The sequence below is a fragment of the Mus caroli genome, unplaced genomic scaffold (assembly GCF_978045245.1).
Source record: "Mus caroli unplaced genomic scaffold, Mus_caroli_1 scaffold_8, whole genome shotgun sequence".
NCBI classification, from domain to species: domain Eukaryota; kingdom Metazoa; phylum Chordata; class Mammalia; order Rodentia; family Muridae; genus Mus; species Mus caroli.
The window spans coordinates 105,615,886-105,642,551 of NW_028227263.1; the positions used below are offsets into that span (position 1 = coordinate 105,615,886).

Genomic DNA, 26,666 nt, shown 5'->3' on the forward strand with positions numbered 1-26,666 from the left:
TTCATCTTAATAGGATGTTCTGGATTTTTACCTTTGGGCTCCTATGTATTCCCATTTTTGTCTGTGCCTTTACTGACATTGAATGCTATGTAACATGCAGTGATTATTTTTACCGTGAAGGAGATGTGACAATTGGTGCATTTTTCCCTCTTCATATTTATTTCACAACAAACAAAGATCTTGATGAATATATGCCATACGAATACCAAGACTATGCTATACAGTAAGTATAATTATTTATTCTAAGAATTCAGAATTCTTATGACTTATTAGGTACAGGGAAGAAAACTTGCTTTAGTTTTTCAAAATCCTTCTTTTCCATTAAAAAATCCCTTGAAGTATATTTTCTTGTGTACTTCTTTTCCTCCTTAAAGGAAAAGAGGTAATTTTGATATTATAGATTTTGATTTCCCTGTTGTTATTCAATATACATGATCTTCTGTCAGGTGTGGGTCACCAGATAATTTGAATATTTTCAGTGTTATGATTTCAGAGTATGGATATGTTATTCTAAGAATTACCTTGAACTTCTTGATGTCTAGATATACTTGAGGGAAGAGAAGATGTAACTGAGTTAAGAGACACTTGAGTGCCTAGAATGTTGCTAGAATGACAAATACTGACTTTTTACACAGCTGACTTCAAAGAGGACACTCACCATTAAAATTTGTGAGTACTTTCTCATCTAGACATGGCTTTTTCTAATTTTTCTTTTCTTTTTTCATTTAATTGTTTTGGTTTTGTCATTTTGTCCTTAAGTTTTTAATTCTCAGACAGATGCAAAATTTTTATCTGCTTCCCATATGTTTCTAGTGCTTTTCCTCCTTTCTGTGTACGTGTTTCCAAAATACACTATCTTGGAGGACAGCCACTTAAGGGCATTTTTTAATTTTCTGAAATCTGCAGTATTAAGAAATAGCATGAGAGAAGTCTGATTTCCTAGGGAACTAATGACAAGAATTAGGTTATTTCTCTTTATAGAGAAGATAAGCTGTGCTTATATAAAGTATATATCTAGAATTTCAATTGATCTCTATGGATCAATAGTAAAAGACCATGAAGTAGAAAAATAGACCTTGTAAATATTTGGGAACACATGAGAAAATCAGTAGGAAGAAAATGGATAAGAAGAAAGAAAACATACTTATAAATATGAATTGTGCTCAGTGTCACATCGCTGTTTAATTATTAAATCCTTGGTGTGGTTTTTAGTAAAAAAAAAAAAATCAAAGACAGTAGACAAAGAAATATGTTCAGAAGGAAAAACTCATTCATTTTGTAGTCAAAATTTATATAGCCAAAAGGAAAATTAAAGAAGTTCATTACTGGAAAGATGTATTTTCATTATAAAATATTAACAATCTTGTAAAATTCACAGACATATTTTTCTCCATGCTCTTATATTGGTGTTATATTTTCCCTAGTAAGAGAGTAGAAAAATGGAGCTGCTGCAAATTTTCTAAGACATGTCTCTGGTATCTATAAGTGATCCAAGATGGCTTTGTCCATTTTATCCTTCTGTGTTTTAACAGTGAAAATATTTCTACCCCTAAATATATTTTTATCCTGAGTACATTTCTCCACTCTTGCCTGTGACCTCATAATTGAAGTATCTGTTTCCATCAGTTGCAGCCCTGTAATCTTTCCTTCAGACACAGTCACAATGGCCATTGAGTATACTCTAAATCTTTTCATGGAAGTCTATCATGTATTGGGGCTCTGTTCACTTTTTTTGAAGGACAACTCTGGTGTCTACTTTACTGTGTTCAGTGATATTTTGTCATCTACACTTTATTTTTTAACTGGCACTTGGGTTGTGTTTTCTAGCTCCATTTTTCTCTGGGCAATTAATAAAGAAGCTTTAATATATAGAAGTAATATCCAGCATAGCTGGAAACACAAACACAAACAGCACATCAAGTGTGTACAACTTTCTATGATTTTAAAGATTTTATCATGGTTTGCTTAGGTGAGTGTTTATAGAAGTCATTGAAAACACAGTGGAAAATTTTCTACCAGTTACCTCAAACTATCACTTGCAGAAATAGATAAAGATTACAGAAATATGTTTAGAAAATATCTAGACCTTTGCAGGTAAATTTACTTTTAAATTAACAGAATAAGAAATTATTAAACTGCATGATGTTTCAAATTTATCTGGCTCTAATTGAATAAGTAAATAATTCATGAAGTATTCTCTAATTTTCAATATAAGTTAACTGATGTAGTAAGCATGTAGAAATAATACAAGAAATTTCTCAGAATTCTGAACTTATCTGCAGATTTTTCTGCATGTTCTGTTAGTATCATTATTCTAATAAGAATCTTGTAAATAACCACTCATTAAGATTTTTCTTTAGTATTCATTAGCTTGTACCTTTATTAAGCTATTATTACCAATTTCTTTTTTATTTTTTATTGGATATTTTCTTTATTTATATTTCCAAAGCTATCCCCTTTCTTGATGTACACCCCTCTTGTAAAGACCCTGTTCCATCCACCCTCCCCCTGTTTCTATGAGGGTGTTCCTCAACTCACATACACACTCCGACATCCCACCTTTAACTCTCCTACACTAGGGCATCTATTGAGCATTCTTAGGACAAAGGACATCTCCTCCCATTGATGCCTTACAAGGCCATCAGCTGCTACATATGTAGCTAGAGCCATGTGTACTCCTTGGTTAAAGACTTAGACCCTGAGTGTTCTAGAGGATTGGTTCTTGACATTGTTTTTCTTCCTATGGGGTTGCAAAGCCCTTCAACTCCTGAGGTCCTTTCTCTAAGTCCTCTATTGGAGACCCTATGCTTAGTCCAATGGTTGGCTGTGAGCATCTGTCTCTGTATTTTTAAGGATCTGGCAGGGCCACTCAGGAGACTGCTAGATTATGCTCCTGTCAGCATGCACTTCCTAGAATCCACAATAGTGTCTGGGTTTGGTAACTGTATATGGGATGAATCCCCAGGTGGGACAGTCTCTGGATGGCCTTTCTTTCAGACTCTGCTCTACAATTTATCTCCATCTTGATCCTGTGAGTATTTTGTTTTACTTCTAAGAAGGACCAAAGCACCCACACTTTGGTCTTCCTTCTTCTTTAGCTTCATATGGTCCGTGAATTGTATCTTGAGTGTTTGGAGCTTTGGGGCTAATATCCACTTATCAGTGAGTACAGACTGTACATGTGTGTTCTTTTGTGATTCAGTGACCTCACTCAGGATGATATTTTCTAGTTCCATCCATTTGCCTAAGAATTTCACAAATTCATCATTTTTAATAGCTGAGTAGAACTCAATTGTTGAAATATACCACAAGTCTGTATCCCCTCCTACGTTGAAGAATATCTGGGTTATTTCCAGTTTCTAGCTATTACAAATGAAGCTGAAATGAACATAGTGGGTCATGTGTCCTTATTACATGTTGAAGCATATTCTTGGTATATGCCCAGGAATGGTATAGCTGGGTGCACAGCTAGTACTATGACCAAATATCTGAGGAACTGCCAAACTGATTTCCAGAGTGGTTGAACCTGCTTTCAATCATACCAGCAAAGGAGGAGTGTTTCTCTTTATCTACATCATTGCCAGCACCTGCTGTCACCTCAGTTTTTGATCTTAGCCATTCTGGCTGGTGTGAGGTGGAATCTCAGTGTTGTTTTGATTTGCATTTCCCTGATGATTAAGGATTTTGAACATTTCTTTAGGTACTTTTCAGCCATTCGATATTCCTCAGTTGAAAATTCTTTGTTTAGCACTATACTCTATTTTTTAATTTGGTTATTTGAATCTCAGGAGTCTACCTTCTTGTGTTCTTTGTATATATTGGATGTTAGCCCTCTACCTGCTATAGGATTGGGAAAGATATTTTCTCAATCTGTTGGTTGCTGTTTTGTCATATTGACAGTGTTCTTTGCTTTATAGAAGCTTTGCAATTTTATGAGGTGAGATTTATCAATTCTTGATCTTAGAGCAAAAGCTATTGGTGTTCTGTTCAAGAAAAGTTCCCCTGTGCCTATGTGTTCAAGGCACTTTGGGCTCTTTCCTCTATACTTTTCAGTGTATCTGTTATTATTTTCATATTCTCTAAAACAGTTGTAGAAATTTTATCTCATATTTCTTGGTGTGGTGTTTAGTTTTATGTCAACTTGACACATCCTATAGTCATTATAGAGGAGGAAGACTCTATTGAGTAGCTGCCTCAATGAGATCAGGGAATAGGCAGTGTCGTAGGGTCTTTTCTTAATCATTCATTGATGTGGGAGTGTCCATTCCATTGTTGGTTGAGTGCCTCTTCTGCAACTGTGTTTTTTGGTTTCCATAAGAAAGGAGACTGAACAGTGACCAAACCACAAAAAAAAAAAAAAAAAAAATCAGCATTGCTCCATGACCAGTGGATAAGCTCCTGTGTGAAGAATCCTGACCTACTTGAGTACCTGTCATGACTTCCTCCAATAATGAACAGCAATGAATAAGTATAAGCTAAATATGCTGCAATGTTTTGTACTAACTTGAGACATGCTAAAGTCATCTGAAAGTGGGAACATCCGTTAAGAAAATGTTCCCATAATAGTGTGTTGTAGGAAAACTCGTAGTGTTATTGCTCAGCCCACTGTGGGTGAAGCCATTCTGAAGCTGGCAATCGAGAACTCTATAAGAAAGCAGGATGAGAAATACATTATGAGCAAGCCAGTAAGTAGAACCCCATTGTGATCTCTGTATCATCTCCTGCCTCCCCATTTTGGCCTAGTTGTATATGCTGTCCAGATGTCTTTGAGTGATGGATTATTTTGTGCAGATATTCAGCTAACAAAGCCTTTCCTCCCCATCTTGCTTTTGGTCATTGTGTTTCATCACAATAATATAATTACCATAAAGATAAAGTATCAAAGAAAATTGTGTTGCACTTAAACAGTTTTAATGGCACATATGAATTGTACATATTTATAAAATACTGTCTTTTCTCAAAATATGAATCTAAAATAAATCTTGAAAATAACAACCCTATCTCCTTGTCATTGAATTATGGTGATAAGCTTGGGTCATGCTGCTTCATCATGAAATATGTAGTGGTGGTTGCATTAGATAATGTGTTTGTAAGCCTTTGCTTACCTGTATGAAATTGTCAAAATGATACATATCATGTATATATATATATATATATATATACATATATATATATACATATATATATACATATATATATACATATATATGCATTTAAATCTATACAGCCTACTGACAAAAATTATATTTATTTTTCTTGTTTCTCACAATTTTGACAAAATGCCCCTATGTTAGACATATGTTTTTTAACTTTGTGTGCCTCAAAAAGCATTTAATTATTTACTGGTTTCACACAAAACATTTTGACCATATTCTCCCATACCACTCCATTCTCTCATCTCCTCTCTTTTGATCCTTATCTTCTTACCAAAGTAATTTGTTTCTTAGATTTTTAAGAGTCAAGTACAGTTTGTTTTCTATAAGTACTACGGTCACTGGAACTTTGCTTTGAGTGTGGCTGACTTCCTAAGAGTCACAACAGTGAAGAAATTAACAATCAAATACAGTAACTATCAAATCTCAACAGTAACTTGGCTCACAGTGACATTTCATGCTTATATCCTCCGTGTGATATTTTGTCTTGTTTGAGCACACATGGTCTTCTATGTGCTTTCATATTGATCATGGGCTCAAAAGTGCAACTCTTGTGGACTGAAAATAATGTTTCCTTTCAGTCATCTACAAGTTCTGATCTTTAATATTCACACTTCTTTTTTGCCATGATTGCTCAGCCTTTTAGGGAGGGGTATGATATCTAACCCATTTATGGATTAGCACTTTATATTCTATTATTATCTGTACCATAATCAGTCTGAGGTTTATGTATTATTTGCCATTTACTATAAAAAGAATTTATGAGGAGGGCTGATGGATGCACTAATTGATGGGTACATCAATAAGTCATTAGTGATTGATTTTGTACTTTAGCATAATAAGAGTATTAAATTATCCCTGTGTATCTATGACTTAACCTTAAACACAGAGTCTTGCCAATTTTATAGTGCAATGCATGTTTTCTATGCTATGGAGTGAATCTTACATTAAGTTAGAAAGAGATTGGATCTATCTGTAACATGTGTGCCCATTTTAGTACCAGATGGTCTATCAGATAAACTCAGTCATTACTATATCCCTCATAGTTCACAGGTTGGTGAGAATGGTGATTATTTTATTTTCCTTGGTAGCAGGCATAGCATCTTACAGCCCTATGAAATGTACCTAGGAGAAATAAAGTAGGTGGGTTACTACATGATTTCTCCATGTTTTGTGATTCAAGTATGTAGTGTCCTCAGCAATGGAGTCTTTCCATCAAGTCCTACAGGATCCAATCTTGTATATATATTCTGATATATATTCTAGATGAAGAGTATGAAAGATGTATGATATTTGACTTTCCTAATATGACTCAGAATTGTGATTCTAATTATATCGAATTTCACTGTGATATACAAACTCATGGTGTGGATAATTTTGGTTTCTAGTGGTTTTGACTTGAGAATATTTTTTATTATTCTTGAATCGTATTTTACACTCCAGTCCTCATTCCCTCCTGGTCTGTCCCTTCACCACATCCTATCCAATAGCTCCCGCCTTGTGTTCAAGAGAATGTCCCCACCCACCACCACTCACTCCCACCCCACCAGACCTCCCCACTCCCTGGGGGATGGCCACATCTCTCAAAGGTTAGGTGCTTATCTCTCACTGAAGCCAGACTTGGCAGAACTCAGCTGTATAAGGTAGATCAGTTTATGAGATATATCAGTGGTCCAGTTCTGTTGAGTATGCTGGACTTTCCATGGGGCCGCCCTCTTCCTCAGTGTTCTCCAAAATACATTTTTACATAAAATCTTTTCATACCTACTCTTTGTACTATTTTAGTCGTTGTAGTCTCTCCTGCTCTTTATGAGTCCTGTGAATGCCATAATTCAATCCTAATAAATAAGACTGTGTCCTTACATATTTGTTTTAAATTATGATACACATGGGGTCTTTGTTTTATTTTATAATTGGAAAAATCCACTTAGATTGAAAGAAACACACTTTAGGTCATGCAATCTATATATTTCAGCAGCTTCCCAGAAAAAGGAGTATAGAGGAGGGAGAAACAAAGACAATATTCTTTGACCTGTCTTACATGTCAAATATTTGGCATACCAGCAGCTACATGAATGGAAAAAAAAGAATTTTAGAAAAGTAGTGGTGAAGTACAAAGTATCTGAGATGCAAATATTCATTGAAGCAAAAAAGAAAAAGACAAAAACAAAAGTTTAAAAAAAGTGACTATTCTTCAGTTGAAAATTATTTTTAGCTTTGTACCCCATTTACAATGGGGTTATTTGAATTTCTGGACTTCAATTTCTTGAGCTCTTTGTATATATTGGATATTAGTCCGCTATCAGATTTAGGATTGGTAAAAATTCTTTCCCAATCTGTTGGTGGCCTTTTTGTCTTATTGGCAGATTCTTTTGCCCTACAGAAGCTTTGCAATTTTATAAGGTCCCATTTGTCGACTCATGATCTTACAGCACAGGCCATTATAGTTCTGTTTATGAATTTTTTCCCCTGTGCCCATATTTTCGAGGGTTTCCCCCACTTTCTCCTCTATCAATTTCAGTGTCTCTGGTGTTATGTGGAGTTCTATGGTCCACTTAGACTTGAGATTTGTACAAGGAGATAAGAATGGATCAATTCTCCTTCTTCTCCATGATAACCACCAATTGTGTCAGCACCATTTGTTGAAAATGCTGTCTCTTTTCAACTGGATGGTTTTAGCTCCCTTGTCAAAATCAAGTGACCATAAGTGTGTGGGTTCATTTCTGGGTCTTCAATTCTATTCCATTGATCTACCTGTCTGTCACTGTACCAGAACCATGCAGTTTTTATCACAATTGCTCTGTAAAATGACAGAATTCTGTAGAAAACGTCTACATCTAAAGATGCCTTGTTTGTTCTTTTAAGAATGTTTAGTGGAGAAATATTCTCCTTCCCTATGTATATAAAACATAATGCTTCTTTTCTATATAAATCTTGAAAATATCTAATAAAAATTTTTTATCCAATTGAAGAACAATTAACTAAATATAATCTTAAGGGAACAGCTTTAGGAATAGCATGCTTTGACACTAAAATTGCATGTTCTTCCTCGGTCTGTGGGTCTTTGGCATCATCAAAGGTCTAACTTTTTTCTCTTAACACATTATTATGAGAGAAATCAACAGTTGCCTAACAAGGTAAAGTCCTATAGGTTCAAGTTGAGGACCTGAGCTCAGACACCCCAAAGATCATGGGTATACCTTTATTATCTAACACTTATATGGAGTATAGAATAGGCAGAGGTTATTCCCTGAAAGTTTTCTGACTAGAGTTCCAGGCTTATGTGCTGAAAACAATAAAAGAATTGTGAACTCATTGAACATGGTATTATCTCTCCTATGCAGCACTGGGAAAGGAAAGGTTAAAAAGTCTTAATAATTTTGAGGTCAAATTTGTTTACAGAGTGTGCTCCAGGCCAGCCAAGGTTACATGGTCAAAATCTGTCCTAATCAGTTAAATAAATACTGTGTTATTAATTAAACAAATGATGAGGAGATACCACTAAGAGTGTGGACAGAACATGGATGTTCTTCTCTGCCTTGCATTCATAGTTCATGAAACTGATGAATTTAAACTGCACTGAACCTCACATCTACATAAATGAAACATATATAACCCATAAATACATACAAAAATGAAAAATATTAAAGTGTAGTTTGATATAAATTAACCTCATCTGTTGAGAGGCAGAGACAGGAAGATCTCCATTAGTTCCACATCAGCAAGTTCTACAGAGTGTGTTCCAGACCTCCCTGTTACAAAGTCATAGAATTCACACCTTTGGAAATATATTGTTTGAATTAATTTTGTGCTAATTTTTAAGGTGGCTCCTGTCACAGAGAAGTGGGTGATTGGATCAACATATATTGTCCTTTCAAATTTATAGAGACTAAAAGGGCAAGATCCAAACCACAAGAGTTCTGAAGTTTTTCAGAACCTAATTCCTTATTCACAGACAGTTATTTTTCCATATAAGAAAGATAAATAAAGCAATATGATGATAATCTAGAGTCCCTGAGATAATAATTAGTGAGTATAGGATATTTCTAATCTCATCTGCTTAAAACACACATTCTAATTCCAGGAATTCATGAGAAGATATTATAATAATGATTTCATAGAAACATTGGCATTTAAATTACAAAACCACTGCATTAAATAAAAAAGTTGTACGATCTATGGGTTTCTCCTGTATAATTTTATGAAATCTGTGCAGGTATAAGTTTAAGAACTACCCGTTTGTTCTGGCCCTGGTGTTTGCTATTGAAGAGATCAACAGAAACCCTGATCTTCTACCCAATACAACCATTGGATATGATATCTATAATATTCCATATAATGAAAAGAATATTCTTCGTAGTATTTTTCTTTGGCGCACAAGGATAAATAATCCCCTTCCTAATTGTTACTGTGGACACAAGAGAAAGTCACCTGTTGTAATCACAGGACCATCATGGTCAGCATCTGCCCAAATTGGAACATTTCTACAACTCTATAAAATACCTCAGGTGAGGAATGGGATGTGGAACCTAGGAGACAAGTATCCTTTTTGACATTATAAGTGTCTGTAAATTTAAATTAGTGGCACTGTAGTTAATCACCTATCAAAGGAAAGTATGGATATACTTTATATTAAATTCATATTTACATTACTAAGAGTGAAAGTAGAGGTGGGTAAGACCAGCTATGTAATTGCAATTTGAGACCTGTCAGCAATTTTTTGGAAAGAATGTAATGGGTTTACAGGACAAGTCCATCTTCATCTTGACTCTTTCTACCTTTTGATTTAAGACTAAGACTGTGTCTGATGCCAATGTATTTTGTTATCTCTTCAGGTCACCATTGGCCCTTTTGATTCTATCTTGAATGACCAAGGTCAGTTTAATTCTCTCTATCAGATGTCCCCCAAGGACACATCTCTGTCACTTGCTATAGTCTTTTTGTTGCATCAATTCAGATGGTCCTGGGTTGGTCTGATCATCCCAGATGATCACAGAGGGACTGAGATACTATCAGACTTAAGTGAAAATATGGAAAGCCATGGTATCTGCATAGCCTTTTTGAAAATTATCTCTAGTGCATGGAATGCATTTTCCAATGAGATATGGAAAAAGATGGATAATATTGAGGAATCATCAGCAAATGTCATAGTTATTTATGGAGACATTATTTCTGTACAAGGTTTAATGCGACATATTGCACAACTGTTAGTGACATGGAAAGTTTGGGTCTTGACCTCTTCATGGGATGTTGATACCTACTCTGATTATTTTATGGTAGAGTCATTTCATGGGAGTCTAGTTTTTTCACACCACCATGAAGAGATGGTTGAGTTTATAAATTTTGTCCAAACAGTTAATCCTAACAAATACCCAGAGGACAACTATCTTCCTAAATTTTGGCATTTGTTTTTCAAGTGCTCATTTTCTGAATTTGATTGTCAACTTTTGGAGAACTGCCAACCCAATGCTTCTTTGGATTTACTTCCAAGACACCATTTTGACCCAGCCATGAGTGAAGAAGGCTACAATATATACAATGCTGTGTATGCTGTTGCCTATAGTCTCCATGAGATGAATCTTCAACAAATACAGACCCAACCATATGCCAAAGGTGAAGAAATGGTATTCTTCCAGTGGCAGGTAATATATATTACTGTGTTATATAATGTCAACTATGTAGCCTTTTTTATTATTTCTTTAGGCATTCAAATTGAGCATCACATATTTTAGACTAAGCTGTCAATAAGCAATGGAGGGAATATTGTTTCTCTGGAGGTAAATGCTAAATCCCAAGTAAATGTTCTTTATGAATAGAGTGCCAGGAACAAGAACAAACTTAAGTTAATATTGAATTATGTAAAACATTATCTAACAAATTTCTTCATAATATCTTCAGTGTGAAAAGTTGATATTTCCCATATTTATTTCTTAGGGAAGAGGACAGAGCAGTAAATCTTTTTGTGTTAAAATGCTCCTGCGCATATATAACAGAGTATTATAAAGTGAAAGATCAGTTTAAAGTAAACTTCAGACTTTTAGGCCCTCTTTTTAAGGACAGAAGCTCTATTCCACAAGTGAATAGGTTGGGTAAGCTTATTAAAGAAATATGAATTTGTTCAATCAGTGAAAATTGGTGTCTTGGTGACTTAGCTGTATTTAGTTCAAAGATTTATCTTGTGCAGAATGAGATCTTTGAAATTTAATGCACATCAATTCAAGTATCTTTTATCTATTCAACATCTTTGATTGCTCCTTTAACAATGATTCTTATCACCTGGGCTTATAAGAGTTGGGGTCCAGGGATCAATACTACCAGTTGTTAGGGTTCCTTGGGAGAAGATAACATTTCAGTGAGAGAGGAGACCCAGGCATCATTGTCAGGGGAATCACCAAGCTCTGTCTAACTAGCAGTCTGGTATGTTCTTCATTTATACAGGTTCCACAGAAGAAAGACAGCCTAATCATTATCGAAGAAATACAGATTGTATCATTTTGTCTCCAACCATGTTTTTTTTTTATTTTTCATTACATCTTTGGTTTTAGAAGATCAATGAAAATTAGAACGTACAAATAGACGAGATATTATTTTTATTATCTACCCTAGAACTACATTTCAAAGATTTTAAGGAATGTCTCCAGCAAAGCAAACATATTTATTGTATGACAGCCTGCATTTAAGATGGCAGTATATTTGCAGTTTTAAAGCCCTCCACACAAAGAAAATATCTGAACTGGTTGTTACATGAATAGTAATCACTAATATGTAATGTTTTATTTATATAATTTTATTGTGTCTCCACTTTTACAAATAGTAAAAGTATATTTTAGTCAATCTATCTTGTTTAGTGAGTTCTATCTGTCCATGTGTATATGGTATATGATTCCCTATGCTAAAGCTACATTTTCAGAAAGCTCTAAGTGTATTGTAAAAAAAAAATGGTCTTGATTCAGTTACCAGTTCTCCTGGCCAGTAAGAGTTTGTCTAAAATTTCTAAGTTTAACTTGTTCCATCTATAATATTTAGGTGTGCTTAGGGGCATATACCCAAGAAGATCCCTGGAGTCATGGCCTCATTTATACTTTTTATAGGTTTGTGCTTATTCATGCTTATCATGAGCTCTAGGACATAAGGAACACTTCCAAATAGTGCCAAATACAATTATTTCCTTAGAAAGCAGAAGGAATATTAAGTTTGTGATTTTCCTAACAATTTAGACATAGTTTTCTCAGGAAACAACATATAATAAATCATAATGCAAAAAGTTTCCAAGAATGCAAGAGGGAGAGACCAAAACCAAAAGAGAAACTGAAGGAGAGTGATTCAGGCATTTGGTTTACCTTTGTTGGAACTGTGACAAACAGCTGTCCTGGCTTCATGACTTTCACTATTTCCACTGGAAATGGCTGTTTCAAATGAGATTCTTTGTAATACTTTTAAAAAATCTTTTATTACATCCTATGTTTTACAACATATGTTTTTGCATTCATTTTAGCTTCACCCTTTCCTAAAGAACACGATAATGAGAAGTCATGTGAGAAGACACACAGCAACGCATGGGGGAAGAAACTTAGATGAGCAATATGACATTCTTAATTTTTGGAATTTTCCTAGTGGTCTTGGGTTAAAGGTGAAAGTAGGAACCTATTCTCTAAGTGCTCAACAGGGTCCACAATTCTCTTTATATGAACAGATGATACAGTGGCCTACAGGGTTTACAAAGGTGAGTTGTGACTTCCCTCAATCCTTTGACCTTTCATAAATACTAAGATAAATCTCAGGATGTCATGACCATTGAACTCTCACTCAGTACCAACAACCACTGAACTACCAATAAGGATCTTCACTTAAAAACAGATAACAGAGACTATTACTAATTCCTTGACTCTGATCAATGGATGTGTTCATTTTAACTTTGTTATGCCCTTATATTTTTTTAAAATTAGACTGTCTAATATTTACTGCCTCAGAGTAATAATAGGTTCATTTTGTCACCAAGATGTAGAAATTACAGGAAGGTAAGGCAGCATTTTACTTTCCCAGGCTCTAAAAAGGGTTAATGGTATAACAATCTGTGTGATTGTGTGTGTGTGTGTGTGTGTGTGTGTGTGTGTGTGTGTGTGTGTGTGTGTTTAATGTTTGAATTGCTACTTCATGTAAATTATCAAAAAAAGCAACTGAGGAGAAGATAGGTTGTTCTTGCTGATTCTGTTAGCACTCATTATATTGGGGCAAAGGATGTTTTAAAAGCCAGAGGAGGTGATGAAAACGTTTTCATAGACTAGAATTAGAGTGAAGTTGGAGATGAAAATGTGGTTGCTCACTCCTATCATATTTACATTCTGTGAATGACAGTAGCCAACTTTTCGTGGTTTTTCTTATCTCTGGTAGGTGCAAGTATAAAACAATTCATGGAGATGCCTGTGATTTACTTCCATAATGAATCCAAGACCTGTAAAATTGTCAGTCAACATTAACAACCACTTTCAATATAAGAGTTCCCACTAGTAGCCAGTAAGCATGGAGAACAATTAAATCTAAATGCATGTCATGACTTTCTTGATCACTACTTTAAACACATATACTTATTAACGTCTTCAGGTGCGACCAAGACTTAAATATGTGGGTTGTGTAGCCCAAACCTGATAAAAATAGCAATATCAAAACTTGTTAGATTCAATTGCACGTGTAAGCATTAGAAAAGTAACTAGTCGATTATACACATAAATGCTATATTTACTCAAAAATTTCAGAGAAGCCCAGACATTTGAACTTTTTTTTTTTTTTTTTTTTTTTTTTTTGGTTTTTCAAGACAGGGTTTCTCTGTATAGCTCTGGCTATCCTGGAACTCATTTTTTAGACCAGGCTGGCCTCAAACTAAAAAGTCTGCCTGCCTCTGACTCAAAAGTGCTGGGATTAAAGGAATATGCAACCACACCCGGCTTGATAATAGCTTTCATTTCTCTTAGATTCCTCAGTCTGTGTGCAGTGAAAGCTGTAGGCCTGGATTCAGGAAAGCTGCCCAGGAAGGCAAGGCTGTCTGCTGCTTTGATTGTATTCCCTGTGCCAACAATGAGATTTCCAATGAGACAGGTAAATACGTGCTTACAGAGAATGTTCTAGCTTGTCCTCGTGAGTCAGATATGCCTAAGCTAATGGGAAAATACTGGCGATAAGTAAAAGATTATCTCTTATTCCCTGTTTAGAAATTTAAGCATTGATCACACACTCTAGATAGTGAAATTATCCTTGAATTACATTGCAGATCCATTGCACATATATTTCCCTGAATACGCACCTTTCCCACAAATTAATAGTCTCTTTCATTTAACCATGGACACAGTGAAATTAGCACCATTTCTTTACTTCTTTAAACAATACTCACTCACAAGTAGGATTCGCTTAACACTAGGATTCCTCACATCCTCTATTTATATTTATTTCCAGTACAGGGTATGTTGCTGTTTTGTTGTTGTTGTTGTTGTTGTTCTTTTACACAGTAGATGACTAAGAAGTTAGGGTTTTTTCTCCAGTACATATATTTAATCTCTGTAATTGTTAGGTTTCTTTTATTTTACTTATTTCAAGTTAGGTATTCATGTAAAGTGTTTGCCTACCTTTTATTGAACATAGATTCTTTTCTCACACAATATAATCTGAATATATTTCCCCTTCCTCCATTTCTCCAGATTCCTTTCCATCTCTTCTCTCATCCAGATCTACTCCTAATCTGTGTCTCATTAGAATTGAACATGTTTCTATGATATACACAGAAAATAGAATAAAATAATGTATATTTTTAAATTTTTTGAAGCTATAGAGGAGAAAACAGTAGAAAAAAATGAAGTTCCAAAGAGCATGCAAGAATCATAGACTCACTTTCATAGTGATCCAATTAAAGCCCCAAACTGAAAGCTCTAGTATATACGCAGAGAACCTAGTGCAGACCTGTGTAGACACTGTGATTCCTGCTGAAGACTCTGGGTGTTCATGTAAGCAGAGCATATTTGTTATACAAAATATTGTTCTTCTGGTGTCCTCTGTTTAATCTGACATCCGTGCACTTTTGCTACAACTTCTATGGAGTATTCTGAATTTGTTTTTTCATTTTAAAGAAAGATTCATTTATTTATTTTATTTTTAACACTGTTTTATTAGATATTTTCTTCATTTACATTTCAAATGCTATTCTGAAAGTCCCCTATACCCTATCCCGGCCCTGCTCCCCAACCCACCCACTCCCACTTCCTGACCCTGGTATTCCCCTTTACTGGGGCATATAATCGTTGAAAGACCATGGGCCTCTTCTCCCAATTATGGAAGACTAGGCCATCTTCTGCTACATATATAGCTAGAGACACAAGCTCAGGGGATAATGGTGAGTTCATATTGCTGTTCCTCCTATAGGGTAACAGACTCCTTCAGCTCCTTGGGTACATTCTCTAGCTCCTCCATTGGGGCCGCTGTGTTGTATCCAATAGATGACTGTGAACATCCACTTATGTAATTGCGAGCTACTGGCATAACCTCAAAAGAGACAGCTATATCAGTGCCCTGTCAGCAAAACCTTGCTGGCATAAGCAATAGTGTCTGGTTTTGGTAGCTGACTATGGTATGGATTCCCGGGTGGGGCAGTCTCTAAATAATCCTTCCTTCCATATCAGATTCCATATCCATAACTTCTTCCATGGATAATTTGTTCCCCATTCTAAGGAAGAAGGAAGTATCCACATGTTGGTCTTCCATATTCTTGAGTTTCATTTGTTTTGCAAATTGTACCTAGGGTATTCTAAGTTTCTGGGCTTGTCTTAGTCAGGGTTTCTATTCTTCCACAAACATCATGACCAAGAAGCAGTTGGGGAGGAAAGGATTTATTCAGCTTACATTTCCACATTACTGTTCATCATTAAATGAAGTCAGGACTGGAACTCAAACAGGTCAGGAAGCAAGAGCTGATGCAGAGGCCATGGAGGGATGTTCTTTACTGGCTTGCTTCCCCTGGCTTGCTCAGCCTGCTCTATTATAGAACCCAAGGCTACCAGACCAGAAATGGTCCTACCCACAAGGGACCTTTCCCCCTTGATCACTAATTGAGAAAATGCCTTACAGCTGGATCTCGTGGAGGCATCTCCCCAACTGAAGCTCCTTTCTCTGTGATAACTCCAGCCTGTGTCAAGTTGACAGACAAAACAAGCCAGTACACTTGACCCCTTGTCAACTGGGCACACAAACACATCACTAGTAAGCCTCAACCCTTAATTCTTATTCATCCCCAAGATCTTAAATAACTTTAAAAGTCCCACAGTCTTTACATATTAAAAGATCAATCCTTTAAAAATATCCAATATCTTTTAAAATCCAAAGTCTTTTTACAATTAAAAGTCTCTTAACTGTGGGATCCACTAAAATATTTTCTTCCTTCAAGAGGGAAAAATATCAGGGCACAGTCACAATCAAAATCAAAAATTAAACTTCAACTGTCCAGAGTCTGGGATCCAACTCACAATCTTCTGGGCTCCTCTAAGGGCTTGGGTCACTTCTCCAGCCATGGCCTTTGTAGCACACATGTTTTGTGCTCCAGCTACCTGTAGTCCACTGCTGCTGCTGTTCTTGGTGGTCATCTCATGGTTCTGGCATCTCTGAAACACTGCTGTCTTTCACTGTAACTTGGCTTCAACAATAGCCACCCATAGATTCTCTTCATGGTGCCAAGCCTCAACCCCTTTGCATAAACCCTTCCGTACTAGGCCTTCAATTGCAACTGAGGCTGCACCTTCACCAATGGCCTTCCATGGCCTCTCACAGTGCCGAGCCTCAGCTGCTATTCATGACCCCTTCATGCGTTCAAAACCAGAACCACCTGGGTAACTCTTACACATTACCAAGTCCAGCCACAGAACAAGGTACAACCTTGACTATCTCTGGAACATAGCCTCTGTGCTCTCAGAAAACACTTTCAAGAAGTTGTCACCTCAGTGATGCTGGTCTCTTCTTAATCATCTCTAATTTCTTAGCTCCAGCTAACCAGCATCAATAGTTTCAGTAATGGAAAGGTTTTGCTTTAGTAGTTCTAGTATCTTGTTTTTTTTTTTGTTTTTTTTTTTTTTTCAAGACTGGGTTTCTCTGTGTAGCCCTGGCTGTCCTGGCACTCACTTTGTAGACCAGGCTGGCCTCGAACTCAGAAATCCTCCTGCCTCTGCCTCCCGAGTGATCTTGTTAATCACAGCTGATTCTTCAGCCCCAACTAACCAGAACCACAGAATTTTAACAATCAAAATAACAATGGCCCCGAAAATAGTCTTTAATCTTCCCTCTGAAATTTCACAAACCAGGCTCCCATCTTCTGCCCTGTTCTCAACATTATCTTTCAAGCTTCTACACAACATCCCACAGAATTCTTAACACTGAAAAGGTCTTCTAGTCCAAAGTTCCAAAGTCCTTCCACAGTCCTCCCTAAAACATGGTCAGGTTGTCACAGGAATACCCCACTATGCTGGTACCAATTAGTCTTAGTCAGGGTTTCTATTCCTGCACAAACATCATGACCAAGAAACAAGTTGGGGAGGAAAGGATTTATTGAGCTTTCACTTCCATACAGCTGTTCATCACCAAAGGAAGTCAGGACTGGAACTCAAGCAGTGAAGGGAGCTGGAGCTGGTGCAGAGGCCATGGAGGGATGTTCTTTACTGGCTTGCTTCCTGTGGCTTGCTCAGCTAGATCTCTTATAGAACCCGACTACCAGCCCAGAGATGGTCCCACCCACAAGCAGCCTTTCCCCCTTGATCACTAATTGAGAAAATGCCCTACAGCTGGATCTAGTGGAGGTATCTCCCTGACTGAAGCTCCTGTATCTGTGATAGCTCCAGCCTGTGTCAAGCTGACACCCAAAACCAGTCAATACTGGTCTGATATCCAGTTATCAGTGAATGCATATAATGTGAGCTCTTTTGTGAATGGGTTACCTCACTCAGGATGATATACTCCTAATCCATCCATTTGCCTAAAGATTTCATAAATTCATTGTTTTTAATAGCTGAGGTGTACTCCATTGTGTAAATGTACCATATTTCCTTTGTCCATTCTTCTGTTGAAGGACATCTGAGTTCTTTCTAGCTTCTGGCTATTATAAATAAGGTTGTTATGAACATAGTGGATTATATGTTCTTATTACCAGTTGGAACATCTTCTGGGAATATGCTCAGGAGAGGTATTGCTGGATCCTCCAGTAGTACTGTTTCCAATTTTCTGAGGAACCACCAGACTGATGTCCAGAGTGGTTGTACAAGATTGCAATCCCTACAGCAATGGAGGAGTGTTCCTCTTTCACCACATACTCACCAGCATCTCCTGTCACCTGAATTTTTGATCCTAGCCATTCTGACTGGTATGAGGTGGAATCCCAGGGTTGTTTTGATTTGAATTTCCCTGATGATTGAGGATATTGAACATTTCTTCAGATGTTTCTCAGCCATTTGTTATTTCTTCAGTTGAGAATTCTGTTTTGCTTTGTGTCCCATTTTTCATAAGATTATTTGATTTTCAGGAGTCCAGCTTCCTGAGTTCCTTCTGTGTATTGAATATTAGTCCACTATCAGATTTCAGATTGGTTAAAAATTCTTTCCCAATCTGGTGGTAACCTTTTTGTCTTATTGACAGTTTCTTTTGCCTTACAAAAGCTTTGCAATTTTATGAGTTCCCATTTATTGATTCTTGATCTTACAGCACAAGCTATTGCTCATCTCTTCAGGAATTTTTCCTCTGTGCCCATATCTTCAAGTACTTTCCCCACTTTCTCCTCTATGAGTTTTAGTGTCTCCGGTTTTTTAAGGATTTATTTATTTATTTATTTATTTATTATATGTGTGTATGCTGTAGCTGTCTTCAGACACTCCAGAAGAGGGCATCAGATTTTTGTTACGGATGGTTGTGAGCCACCATGTGGTTGCTGGGATTTGAACTCAGGAGTGTCTCCAGTTTTAAGTAGATTTTCTTCATTCACTTAGACTTGAGCTTTGTAAAAGGAAATACAAATGGATCAATTCCCATTCTTCTGCATGAAAACCACCAGTTAAGCCAGCACCATTTTTTGAAAATGCTGTCTTTATTCTACTGGATGGTTTTAGCTCCTTTGTCAAGTATCAAGTGACCATAGGAGTGTGGGTTTATTCCTGGGTCTTTTGTTCTATTCCATTGATCTACTTGTCTATCGCTGTAACAGAACCATGCAGTTTTTATCAAATTGCTCTGCTGTACAGGTTGAGGTCAGGCATGGTGATTCCCACAGAGGTTCTTTTATTGTTAAGTATAGCTTTTGCTATTCTAGGTTTTTAGTTATTCGAGATGAATTTGCAAATTGCCATTTCTAACTTAGTGAAGAATTGAGTTGGAATTTTGTGGAGATTGCATTAAATCTGTAGATTCCTTTGGCAAGATAGCCATTTTTACTATATTAATACTGACAATCCATGAGCATGGGAGATCTTTTCAACTTCTGAGACCTTCATTGATTTCTTTCTTCAGAAACTTGAAGATCTTATTATACAGATCTTTCACTTCCTTAGTTAGTCACCACACAAAGGTATTTTATATTTTTGTGACTATTGTAAAGGGTGTTGTTTCCCTAATTTCTTTCTCATCCTGTTTATCCTTTGTATAGAGGAAGTCCACTGATTTGTATGAGTTAACTTTATATCCAGCTACTGCACTGAAGCTGTTTATCAGGTTTAGGAGTCCTGTGGTGGAATTTTTCGGGTCACTTATATATACTATAATATCATCTAAAATAGTGGTATTTTGACTTCTTCATTTCCAATTTGTATCCCCTTGACCTCCTTTTGTTGTCAAATTGCTCTGTCTAGGACTTCAAGTACTATATTGAATAGGTAGTGGGAAAGTGGGAAGCCTTGTCTACTCCCAGATTTTAGTGGAATTGTTTCAAGTTTCCATTTAGTTTGAGGTTGGCTACTGGTTTGCTGTATATTGCTTCTATTATATTTAGGTATGGGCCGTGAATTCCTGATTTTCCATGACTTTTTATCATGAATGGGTGTTGGATGTTGGCAAAAGTTTTCTCAGCATCTAACGAGATAATCAAGTGGTTTTTTGTCTTTGGGTTTGTTTATATAGAGGATTACGTTGATGGATATCCATATATTGAAACATTCCTTGGATAAAGCCTACTTATCATGATGGATGATCTTTTTGTTCTTGGATTCAGTGTGCGATGATATTTTTGCATTGATATTCATAAGGGAAATTGGTCTGAAGTTCTCTTTCTCTGTTGGGTCTTTATGAGGTTTAGGTATCAGAGTAATTGTGGCTTCATAGAATGAATTGGGTAGAGTACCTTCTGTTTCTATTTTGTGAAATAATTTGAGGAGAATTGGAATTGGGTCTTCTTTGAAGGTCTGATAGAACTCTACACTAAACCCATCTGCTCCTGGGCTTTTTTGGGTTGTAGGACTATTAGTGACTACTTCTATTTCTTTAGGGGATATGGGACTGTTTGACTCATTAATCTGATCCTGTTTTATCTTTGGTACCTGATATCTGTCTAGAAAGTTGTCCATTTCATCCAGTTTTTCCAGTTTTGTTGAGTAGCCTTCTGTACAGAATCTGATGATGGGATTTTCTCAGGTTCTGTTGTTATTTTTCCCTTTCCATTTCAAATTTTGTTAATTAGGATACTGTCCCGTGCCCTCTAGTTAGTCTGGCTAAGGGTTTATGTATCTCATTGATTTTCTCAAAGAACCAGATCCTGGTTTGGTTGATTCTTTGTATAGTTCTTTTTTATTCTACTTGGTTTCAGCCCTAGGTTACATTATTTCCTGCTGTCCACTTCTCTTGGGTGAATTTGCTTCCTTTTGTTCTAGAGCTTTTAGGTGTGCTATCAAGCTGCTAGTGTATACTCTGTCGAGTTTCTTTTTGGCAGCACACAGAGTTTTGAGTTTTCCTCTTAGAACTGCTCTCATTGTGTCCCATATGTTTGGGTGTGTTGTAGCTTCATTTTCATTAAACTCTAAAAAGTCTTTAATCTCTTTCTTTATTTCTTCCTTGACCAGGGTATCACTGAATAAAGCATTATTCACTTTCCATGTGAATGCTGGCTCTCTATTACTTATGTTGCTATTGAAGATCACCCTAAGTCTGTGGTTGGATGCATGGGATAATTTTAATATTCCTGTATCTATCGAGGCCTGTCTTGTGAAAAATTATATGGTCAATTTTGGAGAAGGTACCATGAGGTGCTGAGAAGAATGTATCTCATTTTGTTTTAGGAAAAATGTTCTGTAGATATTTGTTAAATCCATTTGTTTCATAGCTTCTGTTAGTTTCAATGTGTCTCTGTTAATTTCTGTTTCCAGGATGTGTCCAATGAGGAAAGTGGGGTGTTTAAGTCCCCAACTTTTTGTGAGGTACAATGTGTGCTTTGACCTTTACTAAAGTTTCCTTAATGGATATGGATGCCCTTGCATTTGGAGCATAGATATTCAGAATTGAGAGTTCATCTTGGAAGATTTTACCTTTGATGAGCATGAAGTGCCCCTCCTTGTCATTTTTGATAACTTTGGGTGGGAAGTCGATTTCTTTTGATATTAGAATGGATACTCTATCTTGTTTCTTAGGACTGTTTTCTAGGAAAATTGTTTTCAAGCCTTTTACTTTGAGGTATTGTCTGTCTTTGTCCCTGAGGTGTGTTTCCTGTATGCAGCAAAATGTTGGGTCCTGTTTACAGAGCCAGTCTGTTAGTCTATTTCTTTTTATTGGGGAATTGAGTCCATTGATACTAAGATATATCAAGGAAAAGTAATTATAGCTTCCTGTTATTTTGTTGTTAGAGTGGGCATTCTGTTCTTGTGGCTGTCTTCTTTTAGTTTTGTTGAAGTATTACTTTCTTGTTTTTTCTAGGGCATAATTTCTGTCATTTTCTTGGAGTTTTTCCTTTATTATCCTTTGAAGGGCTGGATTTGTGGAAAGATATTGTATGAATTTAGTTTTCTCAATGGAATACCTTTGTTTATCCATCTATAATAATTGAGAGTTTTGCTGGGTATGGTAGCCTGGGCTGGCACTTCTGTTCTCTTGGTGTCTGTTTAACATCTGTCCAGGATCTTCTGACTTTCATAGTCTCTGTTGAGAAGTCTAGAGTAATTCTAATAGGTCTGCCTTTATATGTTACTTGACATTTTTCCCTTACTGCTTTTAATATTCTGTCTTTATTTAGTGCATTTGTTATTCTGATTATTATGTGTCAGTAGGAATTTCTTTTCTGGTCCAGTCTATTTGGAGTCCTGTAGGCTTATTTTATGTTCATGAGCATCTCTTTCTTTAGGTTTGGGAAGTTTTCTTCTACAATTTTGTTGAAGTTATTTACTGGCCTTTTAAGTTGAAAGTCTTCATTCTCATCTATATCTATTATCTGTAGGTTTGGTCTTCTCTTTGTGTCCTGAATTTCCTGAATGTTTTAAGATAGGATCTTTTTGCATTTTGCATTTTCTTTGATTGTTATGTCCATGTTTTCTATGGAATCTCCTGCACCTGAGATTCTCTCTTTTATCTCATGTATTTTGTTGCTGATGCTCATATCTATGGTTTCTGATTTCTTTTCTAGGACTTCTAACTCCTGAGTTATCTCCCTTTGGGTTTTTTATTGATTCTACTTCCATATTTTGATCTTGGATGGTTTTGTTCAATTCCATCACCTGTTCGGTTTTGTTTTTCTGTAATTCTTTAAGGAATTTTTGGTTTTCCTCTTTAAGGACTTATACCTGTTTAGCAGTGTTTTCCTGTAATTCTTTAAGGACTTCTACCTCTTTTGCAGTGTTCTCCTGCATTTCTTTAAGGGAGTTATTAATGCCCTTCTTAAAATCTTCTACCACCATCATGATATATGATTTTAAATCCGAGTCTTGCTTTTTGGGTGTGTTGAGATATCCAGGACTCGCTGTGGTGGGCGTACTGGGTTCTGATTCTGTCCATTATTCTTGGTTTCTGTTAGTCCAGTTCTTACATTTGCCTTTCACTGTCTGGTAATCTCTTGTGTTAATGTTCTAGCTGTCTCTGGCTGGAGCTTGATCTCCTGTGATTCTGTTAGCCTCTGTCAGCACTCCTGGGAGTCCAACTCTTACCTGAGTCCCACTCTCTGGAGACAAGCTCTCCTCTTGCAGGGCTTGGGTCCAGAAGTCTGGACCTCTGATCCACCTCCTGAGTCCTGGGGTCAAAGCCCTCCCTGAAGACCAACTCTCCTCTGGCAATGATTGTGCCCGGTGGTCTGGATCTCAGCTCTGCCTCCTGGCTAAGGATTAAGGTCCAAAAAGACCCTGTCCAAGAAGCACTGTTGCTTCTGCCACCCACGTGCTCTCCAGTGATCAGGAGGTCCTGGGTTACTAGGGGTCCTACTGTGTGGAGAGTCCTCTGGGGATTTTGGCACCATCTGCTGGGTTCAGGTGGAAGATGGCAGGGCTGGCCTCAACCAGAACCAAATCCAGCCCCTAGCCAGGTGGGTTTACTATTCCCCTGTTCCTTCTGGCACAAGACCCTCTGGGATTCTTTGGAGCTGATATTGCATTCCACTCACTTGTTAGTCTGAGGTCCTGGGCGTGCTAGGGGTCCTGCTCTGTGGAGAGTCCTCTGGGGCGCTTGGCACCCTCTGCCGGGTCCATGCAGATGATTGCATATGTTTTTTATTTTAATATTTTTTATTTGGTATTTTCCTCATTTACATTTCCAATGCTATCCCAAAAGTCCACCATACCCTCCCCCAACTCCCCTACCCACCCATTCCCACTTTTTGGCCCTGGCATTCCCCTGTACTGGGGCATATAAAGTTTGCATGACCAATGGGCCTCTCTTTCCAGTGTTGGCCGCCTATGCCATCTTTTGATACATATGCAGCTAGAGACAAGAGCTCCGGGGTACTGGTTAGTTCATATTGTTGTTCCACCTATAGGGTTGAAGTTCTCTTTAGCTCCTTGGGTACTTTCTCTAGCTCCTCCACTGGAGACCCTGTAATCCATCGAATAGCTGACTGTGAGTATCCACTTCTGTGTTTGCTAGGCCCCAGCATAGTCTCACAAGACTATATCAAGTTCTTTTCAGCAAAATCTCGCTAGTGTATGCAATGGTGTCAGCATTTGGAGGCTGATTATGAGATGGATCCATGGATATGGCAGTCTCTAGATGATACATCCTTTTGTCTCAGCTCCAAACTTTATCTCTGTAACTCCTTCCATGGGTGTTTTTGTGCCAATTCTAAGAAGGGGCAAAGTGTCCACACTTTGGTCTTCACATATATTTTTTTTAATTCAAGGTAAAAACTCACAAATATGTACCAGAAAATTACTCAGAACCTATTTTTAATACCTAATGTTAGTTCTATCCCTATGTTAAAAAAAGTGTCATAGCTAAAGGTAGCAACATAATACTAATGAATGATTTAAGCTTTAAGAATTTAATGGCATTTATTAGAATGAAATCATACAGACTGTTAATCAAATTGCAGTACCAAAGAGATTTTATGAAAAATAAATAAATATTGGTAAAGTCAAAGAAGACCATTTAAGAAAGAATTTCAAACAAATACTGACAGTATTGTCAAAAATATATATCCAAAATTAGACATTATTCATAAGGTGGTATCAGAATCAAATTGAAATTATATTATATTGTTCTGAAATGTTATGGCTCATAAAATATATGGAACACAATCATGAAATTACACAAAGCATAAAAAACAAAGAAAGGCAATAGGCTTTTTTAATTTTTGACACCATAGGCAAAAAGCACTATAGATTTGAAATTAGAGTACTTAAAAAAAATGTCTTTATGAAACAGTAAAGGAAGTTGACAGAAGAAGCAATACAATGAGCTATAGATAATTAAAATAATAAAGTCAAAAGGAACACCAGAGGATTGATTCACAGTCACTTTCATTTCTGAACAGATATGGATCAGTGCATGAAGTGTCCAGAAAGTCACTATGCAAACTCAGAGAAGAGTCACTGCCTCCAAAAATCTGTGAGCTTTTTGTCATATAATGAGCCTTTGGGAATGGCACTCACCATCACAGCACTGTGCTTCTCTCTACTCATAGCTGTGGTTCTTGTAGTCTTTGTGAAGCACAGAGACACACCCATTGTCAAGGCCAATAACAGGACTCTCAGCTACATCCTGCTATTGACACTCCTCATCTGTTTACTCAGTTCCTTGCTCTTCATTGGCCAGCCCAACACAACAACCTGCATCTTGCAGCAGACAGCATTTGGAATTTTGTTCACTGTGGCTCTCTCCACAGTGTTGGCCAAAGCTATTACAGTGGTTATTGCATTCAAGGCCACTGTTCCAGCTAGAATGGTGAGATGGTTAATGGTATCAAGAGCCCCTAATTTCATCATTCCCATCTGTACACTGATCCAAATTATTATCTGTGGAATCTGGCTCTTTACCTCTCCACCCTTCATTGAACAAGATACTCAGGCTGAACATGGTCACATCATCATTGTGTGCAACATGGGTTCTACAGTTGCTTTCCACATTGTACTGGGATACCTCTGCTCCTTAGCACTTGGGAGCTACACCATGGCCTTTTTGTCCAGGAATTTGCCTGACACATTCAATGAAGCCAAGTTCCTGTCATTCAGCATGCAGGTATTCTTCTGTGTTTGGATCACTTTCCTCCCTGTCTACCATAGCACTAAGGGGAAGGTCATGATGGCTATGGAAGTGTTCTCCATCTTAGCTTCCAGTGTAGCACTCTTTGGATTGATTTTTGCCCCCAAATGCTACATCATTTTGATAAGGCCTGAAAAAAACTCCTGTCATACTGTCAGGCACAAAAAACATTCAAGAAGGAACAACAATTTATTTACTTAAAAATTAAAACTCATCTATGATAGTAAATTAAATATTATGGTATACACCTGTGTCACATCATTCTAAATGTCTTATTCTAGTATAATATCATGTGATCATGTACGCTCATAGTTCTTTGTGTAATTGTGTTAAACTCTCTTTGTAATGATATGATTAGTTTTATTTTATGCTCTAGATACATTAAATGGTTTTTGTAACATTGTTTTATTAGAGTCTTTTGTTGGTCTCTTGTCCCATAATTATACTAGTGTGGCATAACCTGATGGGTATAAAGTACTTTTTCTATATATAACATGCTGCTGTTGAAGATGTGTAACAATGTTCAGCCATTTTGTCCTTCTTTCATTCAAAGAAAAATCATGTGATTGATTTATTTGATTTTGGACTCTAGGATATTCTATAATATTCTACAATGTAAAGTGAACAATAGTAGAGCAAACTGTCTCTAAAGATTCAATTTAAGGTATTCTTATTTCTGGTGATCAGAAAAAATATGACAGCAGAAGTTCCTTCTATTATAATATATAATTATTTTATTACATGAGACAAAATGAAGCATCTTACTCTGGACAACTACAAAAGGTGACTAAGATGTAACTTGCATTAGTGTAGAAACTTAGAGCTTGTGAAAAGGATGTGAGT

At 36.7% G+C, this 26,666-nt stretch overlaps 1 protein-coding gene across 1 annotated transcript; it reads left to right on the top strand.

The window, feature by feature from the left end:
• Positions 1-26,024, top strand: LOC110288875 (vomeronasal type-2 receptor 116-like). Its single transcript, XM_021155116.2, has 6 exons — positions 1-223; positions 9,370-9,661; positions 9,989-10,795; positions 12,649-12,876; positions 14,123-14,246; positions 25,096-26,024. The coding sequence occupies exons 1-6, from the start codon at positions 15-17 to the stop codon at positions 26,022-26,024; spliced, it is 2,589 nt and encodes an 862-aa protein (XP_021010775.1). The 5' UTR covers positions 1-14.
• The last annotated feature ends 642 nt before the right edge of the window (positions 26,025-26,666 follow it).